This window comes from Bicyclus anynana, chromosome 20 (genome assembly GCF_947172395.1).
Source record: "Bicyclus anynana chromosome 20, ilBicAnyn1.1, whole genome shotgun sequence".
Taxonomy (NCBI): domain Eukaryota; kingdom Metazoa; phylum Arthropoda; class Insecta; order Lepidoptera; family Nymphalidae; genus Bicyclus; species Bicyclus anynana.
Window position 1 is genome coordinate 11,575,947 of NC_069102.1, and position 21,885 is coordinate 11,597,831.

The 21,885-nt window shown below is 37.4% G+C and overlaps 4 protein-coding genes across 4 annotated transcripts; 3 read left to right on the forward strand and 1 right to left on the reverse strand.

The window, feature by feature from the left end:
• The first annotated feature begins 255 nt into the window (after positions 1-255).
• LOC112047165 (Bardet-Biedl syndrome 2 protein homolog) lies at positions 256-7,303 on the forward strand. Its single transcript, XM_024084178.2, has 11 exons — positions 256-429; positions 796-973; positions 1,055-1,284; positions 1,367-1,549; positions 1,652-1,853; positions 2,171-2,412; positions 2,753-2,938; positions 3,027-3,410; positions 5,709-5,872; positions 6,428-6,576; positions 6,998-7,303. The coding sequence occupies exons 1-11, from the start codon at positions 301-303 to the stop codon at positions 7,096-7,098; spliced, it is 2,148 nt and encodes a 715-aa protein (XP_023939946.2). The 5' UTR covers positions 256-300; the 3' UTR covers positions 7,099-7,303.
• Positions 3,944-5,124, forward strand: LOC112047164 (SUMO-activating enzyme subunit 1). The gene has a single exon (XM_024084177.2). It carries the CDS (start codon positions 4,050-4,052, stop codon positions 5,067-5,069), a length of 1,020 nt encoding a protein of 339 aa, XP_023939945.2. The 5' UTR covers positions 3,944-4,049; the 3' UTR covers positions 5,070-5,124.
• A 623-nt stretch (positions 7,304-7,926) lies between the features above and the next one.
• On the reverse strand, positions 7,927-14,916 carry LOC112047163 (origin recognition complex subunit 1). The gene is made up of 9 exons (XM_024084176.2): positions 14,752-14,916; positions 14,437-14,677; positions 13,118-14,093; positions 12,616-12,712; positions 11,746-11,918; positions 11,141-11,238; positions 10,409-10,671; positions 9,610-9,808; positions 7,927-8,471 (listed from the first exon to the last, which is right to left on the reverse strand). Exons 1-9 carry the CDS (start codon positions 14,844-14,846, stop codon positions 8,214-8,216), a joined length of 2,400 nt encoding a protein of 799 aa, XP_023939944.2. The 5' UTR covers positions 14,847-14,916; the 3' UTR covers positions 7,927-8,213.
• A 337-nt stretch (positions 14,917-15,253) lies between these two features.
• On the forward strand, positions 15,254-18,872 carry LOC112047177 (protein AATF). Its single transcript, XM_024084190.2, has 4 exons — positions 15,254-15,635; positions 16,782-17,054; positions 17,381-17,723; positions 17,972-18,872. The coding sequence occupies exons 1-4, from the start codon at positions 15,323-15,325 to the stop codon at positions 18,852-18,854; spliced, it is 1,812 nt and encodes a 603-aa protein (XP_023939958.2). The 5' UTR covers positions 15,254-15,322; the 3' UTR covers positions 18,855-18,872.
• Positions 18,873-21,885: the final 3,013 nt, after the last annotated feature.

Sequence of the window (21,885 nt, forward strand, 5' to 3'; positions counted from 1 at the left end):
ATCAAAAGTCAAGGGCAAGTTTCCGAATAATCGTACCGTAATCGTATCTATGATTGAATGAATGGTCGAATGGATATTTATAGTCTAAATTAAAAATTTAAATTTTTAATAAAAAAAAATACGTTAAAATTAGTAGAGTAATGATCGATAAAGTTGCATATAGGAACATAAAACTTTACACCGAAATTATTAGAAAAATATACTTAATGTATTGTTGTCATGACAACAAACATCAAAACAAATGATAGTCCTTGGTGTAATTCGAATCTTAAAACAATTGCAAAATTAATATCCCTTAAAATGCAAGCGTCTACAGTCCAGCCAGTATTCAAATTAGAATTGAATCATAAAGTAACACCGGGTATTGTAACGATTGCGAAATATGATGGAATTCATTCATGTCTCACTGCTTCTGCTGGATATGATAAAGTATAAAATATTTTTAAATATTTTTACAGTTCTAATGTTTCAATTGTGATGCAATAGTAGTTACACGTTTTTTTTTTTAATTTTTAACAATGCTTATAAAATACAATACACTATTAAAATGTATAAAATAAAGCCATCTCTCCAGTTTCGGGGCTTTTGAGCATCCTATCAAGCAGTTAAAGCTACAGAGTGAGGAACTTCCTCACAATACTCGCCGCTTCAAAGATTTATACTGCCTTTTGTATTCGATCCGTGATCCAACAGTCAAGCGAAAGCTACTCGTACCTGAAGTGTTAGTTAAAGCTTTTCACTATATGACCATTAGGTATTGTATTTATGATTAATGCATCAAATATTTCAAATTAGATTATTATCCATCATCCTCATGGTGCCGTGATAAGCGGTCGTGTTCAGCGATCTCAAGCTCATGGAGAAGTATCTGAACTAAATTTAAGCCAAGCAGTGATAGCTCTTGCTGCCGGTGCTATAAAGCCAGATATTGCAAGAGACATGTTGTTAATTGGATCTCCTAACCAAATATTAGGTAAGCAATATGAACGACGTACAGTAACGTAGAAATCAAAATTAAATATGATGTATAATTTTGTAACTAAATATTTTGCAGCTTACGATGTTCACGACAATTCAGATATATTTTTCAAAGAAGCGTCTGATGGTGTTAATGTTATTGTTGTTGGTCATTTTGGAAAATATAACGAAAAACTGGTAATTATTGGAGGAAATAGTTCAGTAATGGCTTTAAACTGGCAGGGCGTTGAACAGTTTTGGAATGTAGTTGGTGGGAAAGTATGCTCAATGATAACATTTGATTTTGACAAAGATGGAGAGAATGAGGTACCTAAGTTATAAATTACGAACGCATTTTATGTACAAAAGTACGTAAACCTTTCATTGAAATTTCCTTCCTTATTATTAGCTCCTCATCGGATGTGAAGACTCTTACATAAAAGTATTAAAAAATAACCAATTTGTCATGGAGCTCGCTGAGACTGGTCCTGTTATCTGTTTATCACAAATAAGTGATGTGAGATTTGCGTATGGTTTAGCAAACGGTACGATTGGAATCTACGAGGAAGGTATTCGTCTCTGGAGGGTAAAAGTAAGGCAGCTTACGAAATTTTGTAACTCGTTTATTTTTAATATATTTGAATGATAATTGTGGTGACCTGCTTTTGTTCCTATATTTTTACTTTTATTCTAGTCCAAACAAAATTCTGTTTCACTTCAATGGTCAAGTGAAAATTTAGCTTCTTGTTGGGCTAACGGTCGAATTGACTGGCGAGATGGAACTGGGCGAGTGGTAAGACGCGTACAAATGCGTTCAAACGCAGCTGCAATGATGCTTGCTGATTACCGTTGTGTTGGTGCTCCAGATCTTATTTGTGTGTCTGATAAGGGAGAAGGTAATTGTTTATAAATAATCTAACCCATTCTTTCTCAAGTCAACTAAGAAATTAATTTAATAATTTGGTAAAAATTCAAGACTGACATAAACTAAAGGAAGTGCAGGGTTGAAAAAATGGTGTGGGTATAGAGCTTGAAAGGACTCTCAGCCTGTGAGGCTATGAGCTCAGATGTGAAAATCTAACACCTAAATAAACAACGTGATTATTCTGTCACGGGGCCCTGGCCAATGAATTTGCCACGGGCCTTAGTCACGCCACTAATTCCAGACTTTTATATTAAATCTATATTTTATGTCATAGCTTCTATATTTCAGTGCTCGGATATCCTCTAATTCAAGAAAATGTTAGCTTAAATGCAACTTCAAAAAGGTTCCCATCTGAAGAAGATCGATTAGCTATTACAGAGTTATTGAACAAAAAACAAGCTTTACTTGTAGAGTTACAACATTATGAAGCTAATTCTTCAAGCACGGCTAACGACGATATTGAGAGGCCATCAACAGCGATGCCTACAAACACTAGATTACAAGTAGCTATAGCAGCTGATTCCGAAGAAGTAAGTTAAGTTTATATAGACAAAATATAATAATAATAAGCCTTTATTTCCAATATTATAAAAGTAATTACAAATTAAATTTTTAATTTTAAATATAGTATTAAATTATTCTAAACAGTCATCAAATTAATATTTTAAAAATATTTTGTATCAGTAATATTCCTGGTCATTGTTATTTATCAGTTTAGTCAAATTAAATTTATTTTCATGTCAAATTCGAACGCCCATTCTTGGGCATAGGCCTCTTCCATGTGTCTCTGTCTCTCGCTAACCCTGTCCAGGTGGTACCCGTCCAAAAAAAATTTATACAAAAAAATACATATAACTTATTATTCATTAGAATTGTCTTCAACTAGTCATTTCTACAAACAACGATACACTTGTGCGCACAGCGATGGTACTGGCAGAAGGTATTTTTGAATCTGGCGAAACACTGGCAAGGCATCCACATTCTAATCAACTTAAATCCATTTTGTACATACCATTGAAACCACCACGAGATGTTCCAGTTGACGTACATATTAAGGTAAATAAAGATGAAATTGTAAATGAAAATGTATATAACGATGACCTCAAAATTATGTTATTAATATACATCAATGTTGTAATTTCAGGCTTTAGTTGGTTACCCAGATAGTGAACAATTTCATATCTTTGAAATCACAAAACAATTACCTCGATTTTCCATGTATACAATCATTGTATCTCCATCAATAATGAAAACACCGATTGAAAGTCATGTTACTTTTCGTATTACTGAAAGAGTTCAACGAATTTGCATTTGGCTCAACCAGAATTTTCTGCTAGATGAAGAAGTAGAACTAGAGAATGAGGACACGAAGGATTTGCATATAAGCTTTTTATGTCTTAGAGATATGTGTCGCCTAGAAATTGAATACAGTGCAGATGGCCAGGTCAAAATGAGTACTTCAGATATTCGCCTCGCTGGTGATTTAGTTCAAAGTTTAGCTATTTATCTCAATTTAACTGACTTGCAGGTAAGACTTGTAAGGTAGGTGATTTTTTTAGTTTTCTCTGTAATAAAAACATTTCCTTTGGGTGAGCTGCTTATTCTATAGTATAAATTATGTTCAAAAACCGTTATTCAAACTAAACAGTATTAATTTATTAACGCAGGAGACCCTGATTTAATCTTACAATGTGTTTTGTATATTTTGATAAAAAAAATACTGTTTTGTTTCAAGTTGAACGAATTACAATTTCAAAACTTCGGTCAAAGCAAAAAGAAAATATTTTTACTGTCAGTGTATCCAAATTACTATAGTGTTGGGATTTTGCGTAACTAAATAACGCATAAACGCATGGGCATAACGAAATTAGTAATTAGACCATTACAATACATTTTGCGTCTAATTATTAATTTAGCTTAATGAAGTTTTGAAATTGTAATTCTGAACCGAAGTTTTGAAATTAAATGGTACAAAGTACGTCACCTTCCTTTTGTGGTCACCAGAGTAAATATAGTCTTTGGTGGTCACCAAAGCGTGGGTAAAATGTCATAAGTCACTGTCAATGTCATAAAAGTGCAAGACGCAAGTGGTAACGAACGCGAAAATAAATCGGCTTTCGGCGATTTTTATTTGTTGTATTATAATTTGTCTCGAAAATTATTAAAAATGGTTGAAAACAATGGACTCGAACTATCTGAAGCAGAAGCCGAGCAATATGATCGTCAAATTCGTCTTTGGGGATTGGAATCTCAAAAGAGAATTCGTTCATCGAAAGTTTTGATCATTGGTTTATCCGGTTTGGGTGCCGAAATCGCTAAAAACATTATTCTGTCTGGAGTCAAAAGTGTATGTTTGCTGGACAGTGAAAAATTAAAAGAGACAGATTTGCACTCTCAGTTCTTAGCACCGAGCGACAAGATCGGTGAGAACAGAGCCGAAACTTCGTTGCAACGCGCGAGGGCTTTGAACCCGATGGTAGAGGTTACCGCCGAGACGAAAGCAGTAGATGAGCTGCCGGATAGTTATTTTGCAAGTTTCGACGTGGTGTGTGCTACAGGGCTCAAGCAAGAACAACTGGAGCGCATAAACAACATTTGCCGCGACAATACGAATAAATTCCTGTGCGGCGACGTTTGGGGTATGTTCGGTTATATGTTCGCTGATCTGTTTGATCACGAGTATTCCGAGGAAATAGTACAGCACAAAGCCGTGAAACGAGGCCCCGATGACACTGAGAAAAACGCGAGAGAGACCGTCACAATCAACGTGAAACGTCGGGCGATTTACGTGCCGCTGCAAAACGCGTTGTCAGCTGACTGGAGCAAGCCCGAACTACGGTCGCGACTTCGCCGCGGGGATCCGTCATACTTCGTCATGAAGATACTACTAAGATTCCGTGATGAGTATAACAGAAATCCTGACCCAGCGAAACGGAAATCTGACACTGAAATTTTGTTGCGTATGCGAGATGAGCTTGTGAAGGAATTGAATCTGCCTGTGGGTTTTGTATCTGATGCTTTACTGACTGATGTGTTTGGAGTAGTGGCGGGGGCGGCAGCTGTGGTAGGAGGTGTCATAGGCCAGGAGGTGGTGAAGGCAGTGAGCCAGCGTGAGCCGCCACACAATAACATGTTTTTCTTCAACCCTGTCAAATGTGTCGGATTTGTTGAACTGTATGGACAATAAGCTTTGTGACTTTTGTAACTTAAATGTAATAATAAATTTAATTTGATAAGTAAAATGTTGTTTTACTTTTAAACCAACTCCAAAAAATATGTTCTGTATTTCACCCTAATTATGTGCACTGAGAAAATACCAAAATGTTTTCGGAGATTTCCTCAAAAATTACTGATGTGATTTATTAAATGTAATCTTGTAAAAGTACTTTGCATAAAATTTATGTGCTAGTTATTTAGAGTAACTTTTACCTTAAATTAACTTCCACCAAGTGAAATATAATTCAAAACAGCTAAACAAAAACTTTTTTTGTATATTTGTGTCATCAGTAATAAAACCATACTCATGTGATCTGTGCTGTTAGATTAAATTTACCTTCTGTGTATTGGTTTTCATTATAGGTTTTGTATATTTTTTAGCCGCCTAGGTCATTTTTAGTAAAAAAGGTGATATAAAACTTGTGCCTCTGAGAGCATGTTAAGCTAGATAGTTTCTTTTAGATTACCTATATACCTGCTTACACTAAGGATTTTTACCCTCATAGTACTGATGGTTTAAATAAACTCATCCTTCCGCTTTCTAACTAATAAAAGTAATAGATGGGTAAGTATTTTTTTAAAGTTATGAAATGTTTAAAAATAATTTCAGTCTACAGCTCGTTTCCCGGAAGCAGAGGAGAAATTACGAGCGGAAATGAGCATAGTATCCGAAGTCGGGGAGACGCGCTACAGACTCGCGGCAGAAACTGCGGAGAAGGCGCAACTGATCACCGCGCTACTGCCGGCAGCACAGGATGCTGCGGCATATGATCTGTATGTAAATGAGCATAGTATCTGAAGTAGGGGAGACGCGCTACAGACTCGCGGCAGACTGCGGAGATGGCGCAACTGATCACCGCGCTACTGCCGGCCGCACGGGACGCCGCGGCATATGATCTGTATGTAAATGAGCATAGTATCTGAAGTGGGGGAGACGCGCTACAGAATCGCGGCAGACTGCGGAGATGGCGCAACTGATCACCGCGCTACTGCCGGCCGCACGGGACGCCGCGGCATATGATCTGTTTGTAAATGAGTATAGTATCTGAAGTAGGGGAGACGCGCTACAGACTCACAGCAGAGACTGCGGAGGCGCAACTTATCACCGCGCTACTGCCAGCCGCCCAAGACTTCGCGGTTTATGATCTGTATATAAAAAGCCTTTACTAGCTTTGTCGACTACGTCCGTATGAAACGTATCTTGACTACTTTAAATTTTTACTTGACTTATTTAAATTTCACATGTTTTAGTAGAATCACAGCACTGAATGATGCATGCTAATAAGTTAATAACATAATAATGCGCAATACACTTGTTTCAACTTTCAGTAAAGAGATGTTAAACCGATACAAAGAAGTGATTCTCCTAAACGAAGAGTTGCTATTGAATTGTCATATCCGACGGGCTACTCAAGAGCAGGCGGTGACTTCACTCAAAAACTTGCACACAATTTTACAACAGGCGGCCAGGCTTAGAGGTACAAATAAATGTTACAAAATTTATTTTAATGCAAAAGGCGATAAAAATAATAACAGAAGACTAGCGGATGTAAAAAACGCCTACTGCTAGGTGGTGTTATTCCTATACAAATTGAATTTTAGATGTCATTAAATTGTTTATAATCTAAGCCGGAAATGGAATCCAGGCCCTCTCTGTTGAAACCACAGCATCACTGCACCAGAAAGGTCATCTAAAGTTGGTGATGTTACACCCCTGTACCCGTAAACCTCGTTAAGGGGCTTGTGTCCCGGTCATATCATTGACATCTGATTAATTGTTACAGTTTCAAACATTATCATCCTATATAGTGCAGCGTAGTGGTAAATCGCCTCTTTATAAAGAAGGAGGCCTGGAGCCCTAGTCATTAAAATAGGTTGAAAAGGATTTTTCTTTTCCAGTGGGAAAATATAGTAAAGCTGTTGTAACAGCTTGCCGAAAAGCAGTCAACGACAATAACGTAGAAGCTCTAGTGAAAATCTTACAAGTTGGCGATACATAATAAAAATAAAACACTATAATGACGTCAAAAAACTTTTTAATATTTATAATTAACTATTGAAAAAAAAATGAAACTAAAAGGTGGGATAATTCATACAAAAATAAACCAAAAATTCAACTAAACTATTGCTTATTTCTGTTTTATTTTATAAATAAATAATAATAATTACTCGTAATCCTTATCCTAGTTATACTATCTAGTCAAACTCGAAGTAGTAACAATTTATTAAAAGTGTGTGATACTATGACTTATTATATTATTTAGTAGAATAATGAACATATAATAATATATCACAAATTTCGACTGATTATGCAGTAATTTCTCTAGTAGCATAATGAACATCGTCGGCGCTGACATTCAATAGTAGCCTAGGCTCAGACGGTTTGGGTTCCACAACTGTTAGTAGTTATTTAGAGGTGACAATTTTAATTTCAGTTGACATTCAAATTGCCCAAACTGATATTAAGATAATAATTCAGATAATGTCAAATTTTACAAAATCACACAGTGACTTATTTAGTAGAATAATGAACATGTCATATATCACGAATTTCGACTGATTACCTAGTTATTTCTGTAGTAACATAATGAACGTCACCCGCCCTAACATTCAACTGTAGCCTAGGTTCAGACGGTTTGAGTTCCATCAGTAGTAGCTTGATGGCAGGGAATCTGGCGCATAGAAACTGCGCTTGGGAAAATATCGGCGTCTTAATACTCGTTGCAGAAAGACTGATTATGCGATAATTTCTCTAGTAGCGTAACTAAAATTTAAACTCAAGGTGGGATAATTCATATAAAATTAAATCAACCAAAAATTCAACTAAATAATTGCTTATTTCTGTTTTATTTTTTAAATAAATAATAATAATTACTTATAATCTTAATCCTAATTATACTATCTAGTCAAACTCAAAGTAGTAACAAATTATGAAATGTCATAGTATTACACAGTAGTAGTATTTAGTGGTGACAATTTTAATTTCAGTTGACATTAAAATTGTCTGAACTGATATTAAGAAAATAATTCAGAAAATGTCAAATTTTACAAAATATCACACATTGATTTATTTAGTAGAATATTGAACATGTCATATATCACAAATGTCGACTGATTACGCGGTAATTTCTCTAGTAGCATAATGAACATCGTCGGCGCTGACATTCAACAGTAGCCTAGGTTCAGACGGCTTCGGTTCCATCAGTAGCAATTTGATGGCAGCGAGTCTAGCACATATAGCCTGCGCTTGTGATGGAGTGGGCGCCCGGATGCTGGTAGCGGATCTGTACGGACGACCGTCCAGTGCTACGATCGCCGCTGCCGTCGCCAGTACACGGGAAAGTGTTGTTTCGTCTGAACCCGTTCGTTCAACCTAAATGGAGTAAATAATATATTAAAAATAACAATCTTTGAAATTACGATAATTAATATAATAATTTTCGTAATTTTCCCTTTTAACTTTTGGTACCCGCATTATAATGAATTGGTCCGCCATATTGAATCTAGAATTACGTCACTTACAGCTCTTGTTCTCTTTTGCGCGGTAGAGCTGTTGTCATTTTCATTTCATTTCAAGAGTCAAATCCAACTATGTACATTTTTCGCAATTTTGAGACGATGAGTCTTCGTCTGCGCGGTACAGGGGTAAGACAACATTTGGATGTTAAAGATTCTTCTTATTGAGCACTTAAGTTATTAGCTTCAAACCAATGTACGACCTACATGAGAGAGTTGATTACATCGTCATAATTTATTACTCCTCTATTAATTTTAAACATAAGTGACGTGTCATCTGCAAACAAAACTATCTCATGATTATCCTTGTCAACATAAGGAAGGTCATTAATATAAATGAGAAAAAGAAATGGCCCTAGTATAGATCCTTGAGGAACCCCCATTTTTACAACAGACCCGGTAGACTGATTTCCGGTGATGTCTACTTTCTGAATTTTATTCATTAGCAAGTTTAGGGAATTATCTGCACCGCCCGCATCCCGGCGCACCGCGGCGCGGCTATCTGCAGTGTGCGAGTGCCTCACCTCGGCAGCCGTGGCGCGCAGCAGGAGCCTCTCGGCCGCGGAGCAGCTCCGTATGGCGCGCACGGTGGCGCTGGAGGCGGCCTCGTCCAGAGCCAGCTGCACCGCCCGCAGCCCGGCGCACTGCGGCGCGGCTATCTGCAGTGTGCGAGTGCCTCACCTCGGCAGCCGTGGCGCGCAGCAGGAGCCTCTCGGCCGCGGAGCAGCTCCGTATGGCGCGCACGGTGGCGCTGGAGGCGGCCTCGTCCAGAGCCAGCTGCACCGCCCGCAGCCCGGCGCACTGCGGCGCGGCTATCTGCAGTGTGCGAGTGCCTCACCTCGGCAGCCGTGGCGCGCAGCAGGAGCCTCTCGGCCGCGGAGCAGCTCCGTATGGCGCGCACGGTGGCGCTGGAGGCGGCCTCGTCCAGAGCCAGCTGCACCGCCCGCAGCCCGGCGCACTGCGGCGCGGCTATCTGCAGTGTGCGAGTGCCTCACCTCGGCAGCCGTGGCGCGCAGCAGGAGCCTCTCGGCCGCGGAGCAGCTCCGTATGGCGCGCACGGTGGCGCTGGAGGCGGCCTCGTCCAGAGCCAGCTGCACCGCCCGCAGCCCGGCGCACTGCGGCGCGGCTATCTCCAGCGCGCGCCCGCACAGCGCCAGCGCTCGCCGCGCGTCGCCCGATACGGCCGCCACTTTTCTAGAATAAACCATCAATATGGCTTTTAGGGCGACTATGGCGAAGGTTGTCAAGTCGCGGCGGTCAATGAGTTGTATTTGATGGACGATCGCTCACTTAGCGGCCACCATTGGCCGTGGTGTCCAATAGAATGCCGAACGACCGTGTGTCAGAGAACACACCTGGAAAGAGAGAAACTTGCAATTGCAAGGTTACCTCTATTTTTCTCTTTCTATAGTATTGTGCTAGACAAAGATATATAGAGGTGAATTCGAAACCCACAGTTGCGAGTTATACAAAGCATCGTTACAGAATAGTCCTGCTGGTCATAGGCCATAGGTAATGACATGTGGGCGGCCAGACCTTCTACATTGATCTTGTCTCAAAGGCAGAAAACTTCCACTGACTACAGCAGTTCCTTGTCCACCGGTGGTCCAATCCTAGAATTGCGAGGAACGAGACAACTTGCAGGTACTAAAGAAAGCAGTAAAATAACATGCTAAGAGCTTTGCCATCTATGATTTGGCACAAAGTCATATAACCACGAGAGACCTCTCTTTCTGGCAAGTCTGGTATTGACCACTGCGAGCACTGTCAGTAATGTTCACCAGAGGTACTAACCTGGCGATCAGTTGCACTGCATCAGGCGTGACGTTGGCTCCAGCAAGCCTGGTGGCAACAATGCATTGCAGTTGAGTGTGAGTGTATGGTGGAAAGGTCAGCCGAGTGAGGCCAAGGCGGGAGGCCACGCGGGCTGCTAGGGCTCTCTCTGGCAGGTCCATGGTATTGGCCACTGCTAGCACTGTCAGTAATGCTGTGTTGTGTGCCGCCCACTCCATTATGCTGTAGAGGACGTCCTGTCTACGGTTGCATAGTGCGTCCAGCTGTAGAAAACATTTTATTATCTATACTAATGTTTTAAAGAGGAAAGATTGTTTTGTTAGTTTGTTTGCATTGAACAAGCCCCTGAACTGAATAGATTTGAAAAATTCTTTTATCTTTGGGAAGCTACTCTATACCTAGGCTATATATTATCACCATATTACTACTGGAACTGATACGGCTCAAACCTAGTGGCGTCTGCTAGTATTTATCATCATCGTCATTTTACCTGAGGGAAATGATACTTTTGTGATAGACTTTGTCAAAAAAAATACGACATTCTTAATTCTTAATTAATGCCAGCATTGTTGTATTCCTGTCTGGTGATGGTGTTAACACAGGCAAATAAGTTTTAATAACTTATGCCAGGGACAGCATACAATATGTTGCAAAGACATCAGATCTAAAAATTAATATCATTATTTACATCTGCCAATTATTGCAATAAAAACAAAAGCAACCTCAAAATACCTCATCTACAACTAAGACGGTTGGAGTCCTCCGAGGCCCAGGATTTGTGAAGCGTTTCTCCAACAGGGCGCAGGCTTGTTCCCACACCACAGATTTGCCTAACAAATAAATGTATAAGGATACTTTAGAGAAACAATTTTTCATATCTATTGAAATTATAAAGTGGTAATCCATAAAGTTTGTGGTGTTTTAGTGAACTGATTTTGAAAAATTCTTTTACCATTAGAAAGCCATGTTATTTGTGAGTCATCTATACTAATATTTTAAATGCAAAAATAAGTCTGTCTGTGGCCTTTTCACGGCTGGACGGATGAACCGATCAAGATGAATTTTGGTGTAATGGTAAATACAACTTTGGAGCAAAACATAGGGTACTTTTTACCCTAAAATAAAAATGGAAGGGAGTGAAATTGGTGTTGAAAGTTTGCAATAGAAAGTCCTTCATTTTAACGTAATAGTTTAAAAAATTCATCCCCTGAAGTGGTAAATAGGGGTTGAAAGTTTACATTTTGCGGGAGTTGCGGGCGTCCGCTAGTAAGGTATATTTTATCCCATTATTCCCACAGAACAGGAACTATGAGGGTGGAACAACTATCTCTTCCCACCTGTTAGTTGCTTATATATCTGCACGTACGCCTGCCGTGGCTCCGCAATCCTCATGCCGTTCACCTCCACCAGCTGGAAGTCGGGCAGCTCCTGTTCCTCCTTGAGCACCTTCAGTGCTGAGTTCACCGTCGCCGTCTTGCCGGTGCCGGGCACGCCTGATATATACATGCACCTGTAACAAAGCCCACAGATATTGGATATGTTTATCAAGTTAAACTTTCTAGGGCCCATTTATATCCAACTCAAGAACTCAATATTTTTTAACTTGCCTGCTTGCTTTTTAACATGCTTGAATAGGCTAATTAAATAGGCTAACAAGGCTTGAAGAGACTTTTTTCAAATGGTCTTAAATTGTTAATTATCGTTCTAGTAGATTGATAAATATTTGATGTGATTACCTGAAATTTTAAGTTTAAAATATGTTTTTATTAATACAAGCCAAAACGTCTGTCAGTCATAACGGTTTATATTTCAAGTGTTTCATGACGTCACGATAATATATCCCTAAGAAACGGAGCATTTGAAAAAATATTAGATAGCAATTACTTTGACGTTTAGTACATCAAGTGTGTGAAATCACGACCATCAAAAGTGAGTGACGTCACAAAATGGACGACAGCGTTTTTGACGTTTGGAAAATTTGAAAAAATTTTAATAATTATATTTGATATAAGTCAACTACCCTATTGGGGCTGTGCCCCAGCCCGGCTTGCTTGCAGTAAGCTGGTGAACCACTCATATCTGACTGGTTATTTCCAAAACATAAAACTTCTTAGGGCCTACTCATCACTTACATTGTACTCTACTCCTCAATCCACCGCATCATGAAGGCCAGGACTGTTATTAAATTAAACACTATGATAACATACCCACTTGTACCATGCAACAGTTTACTCCTCACAAATGATAGTATTTCATGCAACTGATTTTCTCTTCCTGGCAGGGATTTGTTTTCTGATAGCAATTCTGAAAATGAACAGGATGCATTGTTACTATTTTATTTATTTATTCTAGGATATTTTATTTGACAAACAGATTTTTACATTTATTTTATATTTCTTACCACATTTTGTTGTTTAATAAAACTACTCACCTTCCAAATGTTTTAAAATCACAATACTTTTATTAATTAAATACTAAGTCCAGACAATTTTTCTTATCTATACTTTTATACTGATGTTACAGGAAAGATTTGATCACCTGTGTGTGTGGCTTTCAAAACTATGATGTAGACAAATTTGAAAAAATCTTTACCAGTAGAAAGCTACATTATCAGAAAGTAACACAGGGTATATTTTATCCCCGTATTCCCACATGAATAGGAACTACACAGGTGAAACTGTATTGGGTCTGCCAGTTGTTTATACATACCATCAATATTGTCCACGGAGTGAGCCCTACTGTGCAAAGTAGGTGTAAGTTCACTTGTTAATATTCTCTTTGTAACACTTTTAGGCGTTCTAGCTATTGACGCTCTAGGGGTTCTAGGAGTCCTAGGCGTTTTAGGAGTTTTTGGAGTCCTAGGCATCTTAGGTGTTTTAGGTGCAGGTTTAAAATCATCCTCACTATCTGAATCCATTTTAACTGCTCTTCTTGGATTTCTTTTGACAGGAGACAATTCTTGTTCAAGATAGGTTACAGGGTTCCTTGTGACACGCCCCGACCGTGTCACATGAGTTTCCTTCTCTTCTTCAAAAACTAGGACTTTCTTTGGAGTTTCATCATACATTTTACGTTGAGGTGTTTTCCTTTTTGGTGTAGCTGTTGAATGTTGTCTAATAATAAGTGTAGGCAGTTCATCGTCAGAATTTTCTTTAAGTTCCATTGACAGGATCTCTTCTATGTTGTTTTTATTGAGTTTCTTGGAACTTTTTGGAGTTTCTATTAGCGAAGAACTTTTTGGTGTTGCAGGTATTTCAACAATAGGTGTTGATTCGGAACTTTTAGGGGTGTTTTTGGGTGTGACCTTATCATTCTTGTCAGCTAAGATAGCTCTTTTAAGAAGCAATTTAGTACCATCATTCTTTGTGACACTCCAATTTCTTTCTGATATAGAAATTCGTCCCATTCTTTTGACTAAGCTGCTTGGAGTTTTAGGGGTCTTTGGTGTCATATTTTTACTAGGAGTACATAGGAGTTGCAGAGCCTTTCTCTCCTCTTCTAAAACAGGTTCTAAGTATGTTTTACGTCGGCCGGCTGGTATTAGCCTGTATCTGCAAATATAGGTGTATTTCTCTTTCCTCAGTATATCGTCAGTGTCTTTCGTTACAGTCAATATTATGTTGCATTTTTTAAAGAATGTCTCAATAGATACATCTGTGTCAAATGGGCGATGATCTTCTACTACCTATAAAATATAATAGAAATATTTGCTATACATAACTTTAATGATTTTATAATACTGTCTGACTGTTATTTATTACTTTCACTTAGTTAATCATTCATTAATGGCATATAATTAATGCAAAAATACATATAGGTAATCCTTTACTCAATTCACATTTACACACATTTTTTGTACATGGAAACTTAATTTTAAATTTGTAACTATACATATCATCATTTTATTTTATGATAATTTAAATTTAATTCAATTTTAAATTCTTTATTAATTAAAATTTAAATTAAATGTATAAACGATTTAAGAGAACATACAAACAAAGAATTTTAACTTTGTACTTTTGGCTTACCTCTTTACTATAAAAGTTAATAGGTTCAGACGGATTAACGCAGCCCTTAGGTAAGTCGTCTGGTTTTGAGTACCATTGCAGTTTAGCTCTGAAAGGGTCACTGTTATTGGACCTGTCTTCATACAGCCCCAATATCTTCGCAGCGTCACAACCTCCCTCGGTGTCGGGTTCTGCGGCGTCAGCGTTCGAAACCAGCACATAATCGCCAACTTCACATACGATCTCTTTAAACTGGAACCTCCTACAAAGTTTATTTAATTAAAAACAAAAGAATGCACATATTGTTTAATAATTATTGACGATTGGATATATTACTGGTAATAATGAAAGAAGGTGTTCAAGTTTTGGTCATTTGGTATTTCTTTACTCAGCCATGTAACACTTTTAATAATAGGTTTTCGTCTCGGCATTTTTTTAACGTATTAAATTTAATTTAAAACTTTATCGTCGTTGAGGTTAACTTTGTTTTCGTTTTGAAATTTTGACAGTTTACCGGATGTTGTTCGCGCCTTTTCTATATTTGAAATGTGAAGCATAGACAACATTTATTACTCTAAGCTCTGAAATCTGAATCTAGTGATTTGGTTCTTTGTACATAAAGCGATCCAAATTTTATTTTTTAAACATTAGTTAATTAATTAAATTATACAAAAAATTGTTAAACTATACAGAAGAAAAATCATTGTATGAATAAAAACAAGATAATTTTCATCACAGAATTAAAAATCGGTAAAAGTTACTAGAAAAATCGGTAGATTTTGGACAGGGTTAACTGTCACGGGGCACGGCGAAAACATTAACTACATACTACGTTTGACTTTGACGTTCATTGACAAAAATAAGGTTTTGAGGTTAGTTTAAATATCTTCCAATTTACACAACAATAATGAAATTCAAACATAAGAAATCACCAAAAGCGATCTTATCCGACAAAATCGCAGATGCTTTAACAGTGAGACCCCGGGCGGATATTGAAGATGACCACATATTCAACACCAAACCCAACACAGTTTCACGTGCCGATTACTCTTCTGAGAGCGAAGATGAGGCTGCTATCAGTGATTTTAGGAAGCGTACTGCTAATTTGCTAAGTGATATCAGTAAAAAATATGAAGGGGAAGTTGTATCTCGGGGAGAACTCGAAGGCAGTTTGAACAGTTCAGATTTGAGCGATGACGAGGACAACACAGTAGATACAGGTTTATATTGTTTTTATTTTATATTTTTAGCGCTTGACTATATATATCATCAGGATGAATGTAGTCCAGCTCAAGCCTATTGAACATAGATACCCCCATAGTAAGTTGTAATGTGGGTATAACTTCGAATTACACTTATTTGGACTTACCTTGGATGGGATATGTATAGACTAGAGCTAAAATGGATAGCAGTTCATCCAGATATTATATACTGGATATTCAACCAAACTCATAGGCAGATAGCCGAAAAGGCATTCCCTTTTCCCACCCCCAGCCCAGGCCTACCCTAACCACCTGGCAATTTACTTATATCTAAAATAATCTTGATAATTCTACTTTAATAATGAAAGCATTACTTTATCAAAAAATGTGTGCTGTAATGGTTTATGACACAAGCTAAAATCATTGACCATACAGCCTGAGTTTTGCGATATTTTGAAGGCTTATGACTGGTTTGTTTTGTTCGTTTTCTTGTTTGTTAATCTTGACGAAAACAGAAAAAAATAATACAGCTTCAAATGTTACTTCATTGCTTTGGTACACCAGCAAACATTTTGCCCTAGAAAAGTGATAAAAAAATGTATTTTTCTTCAAGAAATATACTTTTAGATCTTTATTTATATATTGTAATAATAATAATAATAATGGGCCTGGGATGTTGTAGGGGCCGGTGGGCATGTCTTTAGGCTGCTGAATATCCAGTGGAACATTGCAGTATTGTGCAATACCATCTCTCCTAAAAAGAGGGTTACTTAAGAGATACTGAGATCTTGTCTAGTGTCTAAATATCTCTGTCCTCAGATTTCAATGAGGGAGAGTTATTTTAGAATAGAAAAGAAATAACTTATTTTTTAGCACTAGACATAACTACATAATAACTTAAAACTAATACATTTATATCTCTTAACTTAAAACAAATACATTTGTATCGTAGAACTATTTAATGTCAATGCTAGAAAAAATCTGAACTCAGCTAATATTTTATGCACTTTTTCGTTATGATGCGATGAAAAAAGGCTAACATACAGACAAAAATCATCTTTTTGTGAACATATTAAACCTTCTGGCTCTGTAGCGGGTTGTTTTATTAGCATATACTAAATTATGTGTATTCTATAACTAATTTAAGGTTTAATGTTTATTTAGGGAAGGTTCTTGAAGAATTGGATAATGACACTGCTTCAAGTGATGAAGGAAATGTAATAGATAAACCACAAAACAAAAATAAATATGAAATACCAAATAATGATGAAGACAGTGAAGATGATGATGATAGTGTGGAAAGTGAAGATTACAGTATATTGAAAAAAGAACCCAAAAAGGTTTCACCAAAGCTATCAGGCAAACATGAAGGTACTAGTGATGATGAGGGTAGTGAAGAATCTGATGACTACAGTATAGTTAAGAAGCAGATACAAGGTAAGCAATTCTGGTGATCTCACATCAAATTGTTAATCACAATATTCATCAATGATATCACAAAATAAACTGAAGCATTTAAATGAAAATAGCTATGGGCTGGACTTGTCACATTCAACTATTGTTATCCATCATTTTCTTTACATAGAATCATAGGACAGATTGGTAATATTAAACAAGATTGGCTGATTCATTAAAAGAAATAACGAAATTATTTGTATTTGAATATATATTTTTTTTTATAACATACCTGAAAAATGTTCATTTACTTAAATAAAAATCTTCCACAATTCAATATATGTAGTGTAGTTATTATTTGTCCTCAGGTGACTCTGATGAAGACAACTCTGAGTTAAGTGGTGAAGAAGAGGAAGAAGAAGATGGAAATGGGGAAGGTTATGATATCAGTCAAATGAGTGAACCAATGATAGAAGAGTTTGAGCATGTTAAAAAACAAAATGTTTCTGAAGAGGCAAAGAAAGGAGCTTGTGTTAGAAATCAATTGTTAATATGGGAAAGCTTATTGGAAATGAGGATACATTTGCAAAGGTGTATGAACACAGCAAATATGATGCCCATGTCTGATAAATTTGAGGAATTGAAGATGAGTAAGGAGTTTGAAGAAGAGAGTAATGTGACTATGAATGGTGTTGCTTCTGTACTAGATAAGTTAGTATCAATGATCAACCTTATATATTTATATCTTTAATAAGATCTAAATTCACAATTATTCTTGTATACTTTATGTCTACATACTAAACTCAATTTAAGTATCAAATATTAAGAAAATAAAGTAGAGTGTACATTTTTAATAAGTTATTAAAATATTCTAATATTATTGCAACATAACAACGTTTTTAAAAAAATACTTTATTTACTAACGCTAATAAAGCTAACATTAAAATATTTTTTTACAGATTTTTAACACTGCAAAATTTACTACTGAAAAACTTTCCCGAAACAAAAAGTTTATCAAATAAAAAGCAAACAGACACAAACACAAAAACAAATGCAAAACAAGAGAGTGATGAAGAAATTGCTAGTGACACAGACAATGAAGAAATCCCATCAGACACAGAACCCGAAGATGAGGTAGAAGAAGAAAAGAGTAAAACAGAAAAGACAAAAAGTGTCAAAACAGTCCAAAAGAAACGTAAACTCGAAGATTACGAAAGTGACTTAACCACATCGCATAAAACTTTAAAATCCTTTAGAGACACGACAATCCAGAAATGGAATGAAAAGACGCGTCTAGCAACAGCTGCTAATATAAAAAACGCACCAACCAATACTATACTTCAACAAATATCTTACATTTTATCAGATAGAAATAAACTCATACACCGCACGCAATTAAAACGATCAGATTACGATATTATAGGTTATAAAAAGGCAGAAGAACACGCAGAAACTGAGAATGGTTTGACGAAAGATAGAAAAGCTAACGATGAATACATACCAGAGATATTTGACGATAGTGATTTCTATCACCAGTTGTTAAGAGAATTAATTGAATGCAAATCTGCAGATATATCAGACCCTGTCCAATTAAGTCGACAGTGGATAGCGTTGCAACAAATGAGAAGTAAAATGAAAAGGAAAGTGGATACGCGAGCAACAAAAGGACGTAAAATTAAATATGTCGTTCACAACAAACTTGTCAGTTATATGGCTCCAGAGAAATCGTTGAAATGGAATGATGAAAGTACTAATGAATTGTACAGTTCGCTTTTTGGTAAAATGTTCGAAAATAATAATGTGGGCGTAAATGTTGACCTTGATAATGTTAAAATTAAATAATAAAACATTTTTATTTTATTTTTAGTTTTAATAAATTAGATGCCGACGACGAAAATGTGTGTAAGCCTAGGATAAGGATATTTCGTGATAAGAGAGACATTGTATTGAAAATATCGCGATGGAACGAAAGAAAGCAATATTTTCGATTCTGCCGCTAAGGGTCGACAATATGCATGTATGTTTTACTAACAGGATTGAGCAAAATTTTACTTAAAGATACTCAAGTTAGTATAATACGTACCTATCCCTTAACGAGATAACGGTAGGGTGGTAACTAGCCACGGTCGACGCCTCCCATCAGCCAGACCTCTCAAATCAAGGATCAATTAATTATTAAGAAAACCTCAATCGGCCCAGCCAGGGATCGCACCCACGACCTCCATCAGGACGTAACGAAGCGGTTTACCCTCCCCATAAAAAGTTATCACTTCAAAAACCCTGTTAAGTCGAAACAAATAGTCGGGAAAAGCTAGTAGGTAGGTAATTCAATAAATCCCAGTTATGTTACTCGTCACCGACTGTTATCAGTGACCTCAGACTGAGAAACGCCGGGTTATCGTGAAGTAGCTCGTACACATGTTGATGCTACCAGCTTGTTTTTTCGGTGATTTCAATCGGTAATCAAAATTACTACTGAGATTTACTCGTCATTCGGTATATATCGTCCGGGTGATCGTGGAAGCGCTGATGGTCGGGCTCACAATATATCTACAGGTTCAAGGATCAGTGGCTGGCTACTTCGGCACGTCGGAAACTAATCCGATGCTGTCCTGACGCAGGATAGCGAGAAATCGCAGTCCGCGCGGGGCCATCGGCCAAAAGCCTCAACCCCGGGATTGGAAGAAAACACCGGGGGAGCAAAATCCCCCGCGACACGCCCGGGCAATGAGGTATGTATTGCCTCGAGGCCCCGCCCCGTGCTACACGGGCCGGAGAAGACGACGTCGGTATTTGTAAAATTGTAAAGTTCGTAAACAGACGTCTTAGAGTTCAACGGAAGCAATGAAAGATAGGTTTAAAAACCGAGACGCTTTCTCTCTGTCCATTTACTGTTATTAATCAAGGAAAATCTCGGCCAGGTTTTGTTTTTAGTTTATCACCATTTAACAATAGGTGTATAAGTAGCCAGTCATGTAATACCGTTTGATAAAATAAGTTAAGTAAAATAGGTGAACTTTTTATGCATAAAGATTTACAGTAGAACAATGTTCATCCCGTGGAAACACTATAGCATCTGCTCCCTAGCCAAGTGGCACGTCGATTTTCTTTCTACGATCGCTAACGCCTCGAAAACTAGAAAGATGTATGTGAATGACATTTGCTATCGATAGGTCACGTGATCAAGATCTTTCATAAATTTTTCTAGTTTTCGAAGCGTTAGCGAGCGTAGAAAGAGAATCGACGTGCCACTTGCCAAAGGGGGCTGATTACAATAGTCGTAGTCGTATATATTACGTAGTTCACTTTAATTGGTCGAAAGTAATTTGAACCTTTCCGTTCATTTGGCAATTTGGCATCTATTGGTTAAACGTAGGGTTGTTCAAGCGATACTTTTGGTGTGAAGCAAATCTTAAAGAAGGTAAGCTTCACTCCAAACTATAGAGTCCAGTGTCGCCGACGTATGTGAAAAAGCGTTATTTTTAACACTCGTGATATTTTAATGCCATTTTTGTCATTAAAACTAATTAAAAACAGTTCCAAAATGTTGTCTTGAGCGAACGTCTGTATCGTTGCGAATTCGTGGTCACTAACAACCACCGAAAGACTTCACTAATCAAGTCGTAGATATGCGATAAAAAATCCTGAACTGGGATTTTTTTGACTTAGTGTTCACTTACACAAGCGGCAGCTGCTACCGACGACTGCAGTCGGCGATGTCTCGGCGGCAGTCAACGGTAGTTGACTGTATAGGACGACCGCCGTCGAGCTCCGCCGAGAGTCGACTGCGATTGTCGGATTCAAAAAGAATACGTTCTCAAGTCAGTAAAACACGAAGCGTCACATCAGTAATTTTCAACAAGAAAAATTACTTAAGTCTTAAGTTTTTAAATATTTTAAAAAATGTTCACAAAATCTAAAGAAATAACATGGAGTATTTTTTTACTAATAATTATTGATTATTATAATAAATGTTACTGTTAAATTTTGAAATACAAATTATGAAAAAAATTGTATACCTACCTAGACGCAAGGAGACGCGTGACGTTTGGGTTCACGTCACCAGCTTCACCACGCCGCTTCTAAAGACTCATTCTGAATCATTCTTTATTCTGTGAGTACTGTATGTAAAAGAAAAAGTTACTATTGCATGACTCTCACGTATCTACTTACAGTTATTTGTCCTTTGTTAACTAACAACCCTACGTCGACCGGAAAACTTTCTAAGGCATGTATCCTTGGATTTCGTAACTTTAATTACGTATCACCAGATAAATACGTTTCTCGAATGTTTAAATGTATTTATCCCGAGTCTATTAAATTTTAATACGTATCGGTCGCCTACAAATTGTTACGTATCGGTATTCATCTATACTATAAAGAGAAAAAGTGTGTAAGCTTGTAGGGGATCTTTGGATCTACTGATCTGATTTATTTAACCAATAGAAAGCCATGTTATTTGCAAGTGTCATAGGCTATATTTTATTCCTGTAATCCCACGGGAACGGTAACTACGCGGGTGAAACTGCGATGCGTCTGCTAATCATTATTAAAAAGGTCAACCGTACCGGTCCCGGATGACCACAGAACATTACATGATATTCATCTTCATAAACAAAAGTTTCCCACGGAGGTATCCTTTAAAGACATTTCTGATTTCTATTTAGAAACCCATAATTTGTTTTAGCTAAGTGGCATGTCGATTCTCTTTCTACGATCGCTAACGCTTCGAAAATTAGAAAAATGTATGGGAATGACAGATCTTGATCACGTGACCTGTCGATAGCAAATGTCATTCAGATACATCTTTCTAGTTTTCGAAGTGTTAGCGATCGCAGAAAGAGAATCGACGTGCCGCTTGGCTAGGGGGGTG

What these genes read in the sequence shown, in the direction of transcription:
- LOC112047164 (XM_024084177.2), top strand. Translation starts at nt 4,050, where the DNA reads ATGGTTGAAAACAATGGACTCGAACTATCTGAAGCAGAAGCCGAGCAA.
- LOC112047177 (XM_024084190.2), top strand. Translation starts at nt 15,323, where the DNA reads ATGAAATTCAAACATAAGAAATCACCAAAAGCGATCTTATCCGACAAA. An exon ending in GGACAACACAGTAGATACAG is followed by an intron (nt 15,636 to 16,781) that starts GTTTATATTGTT and finishes ATGTTTATTTAG; the next exon opens with GGAAGGTTCTTGAAGAATTG. An exon ending in AGTTAAGAAGCAGATACAAG is followed by an intron (nt 17,055 to 17,380) that starts GTAAGCAATTCT and finishes ATTTGTCCTCAG; the next exon opens with GTGACTCTGATGAAGACAAC.
- LOC112047163 (XM_024084176.2), bottom strand. Translation starts at nt 14,846, where the DNA reads ATGCCGAGACGAAAACCTATTATTAAAAGTGTTACATGGCTGAGTAAA. An exon ending in ACCTTCTTTCATTATTACCA is followed by an intron (nt 14,678 to 14,751) that starts GTAATATATCCA and finishes TAAACTTTGTAG; the next exon opens with GAGGTTCCAGTTTAAAGAGA. An exon ending in CTCCGTGGACAATATTGATG is followed by an intron (nt 12,713 to 13,117) that starts GTATGTATAAAC and finishes GTTCATTTTCAG; the next exon opens with AATTGCTATCAGAAAACAAA.
- LOC112047165 (XM_024084178.2), top strand. Translation starts at nt 301, where the DNA reads ATGCAAGCGTCTACAGTCCAGCCAGTATTCAAATTAGAATTGAATCAT. An exon ending in ACAAAGATGGAGAGAATGAG is followed by an intron (nt 1,285 to 1,366) that starts GTACCTAAGTTA and finishes CCTTATTATTAG; the next exon opens with CTCCTCATCGGATGTGAAGA. An exon ending in TAGCAGCTGATTCCGAAGAA is followed by an intron (nt 2,413 to 2,752) that starts GTAAGTTAAGTT and finishes ATTATTCATTAG; the next exon opens with AATTGTCTTCAACTAGTCAT.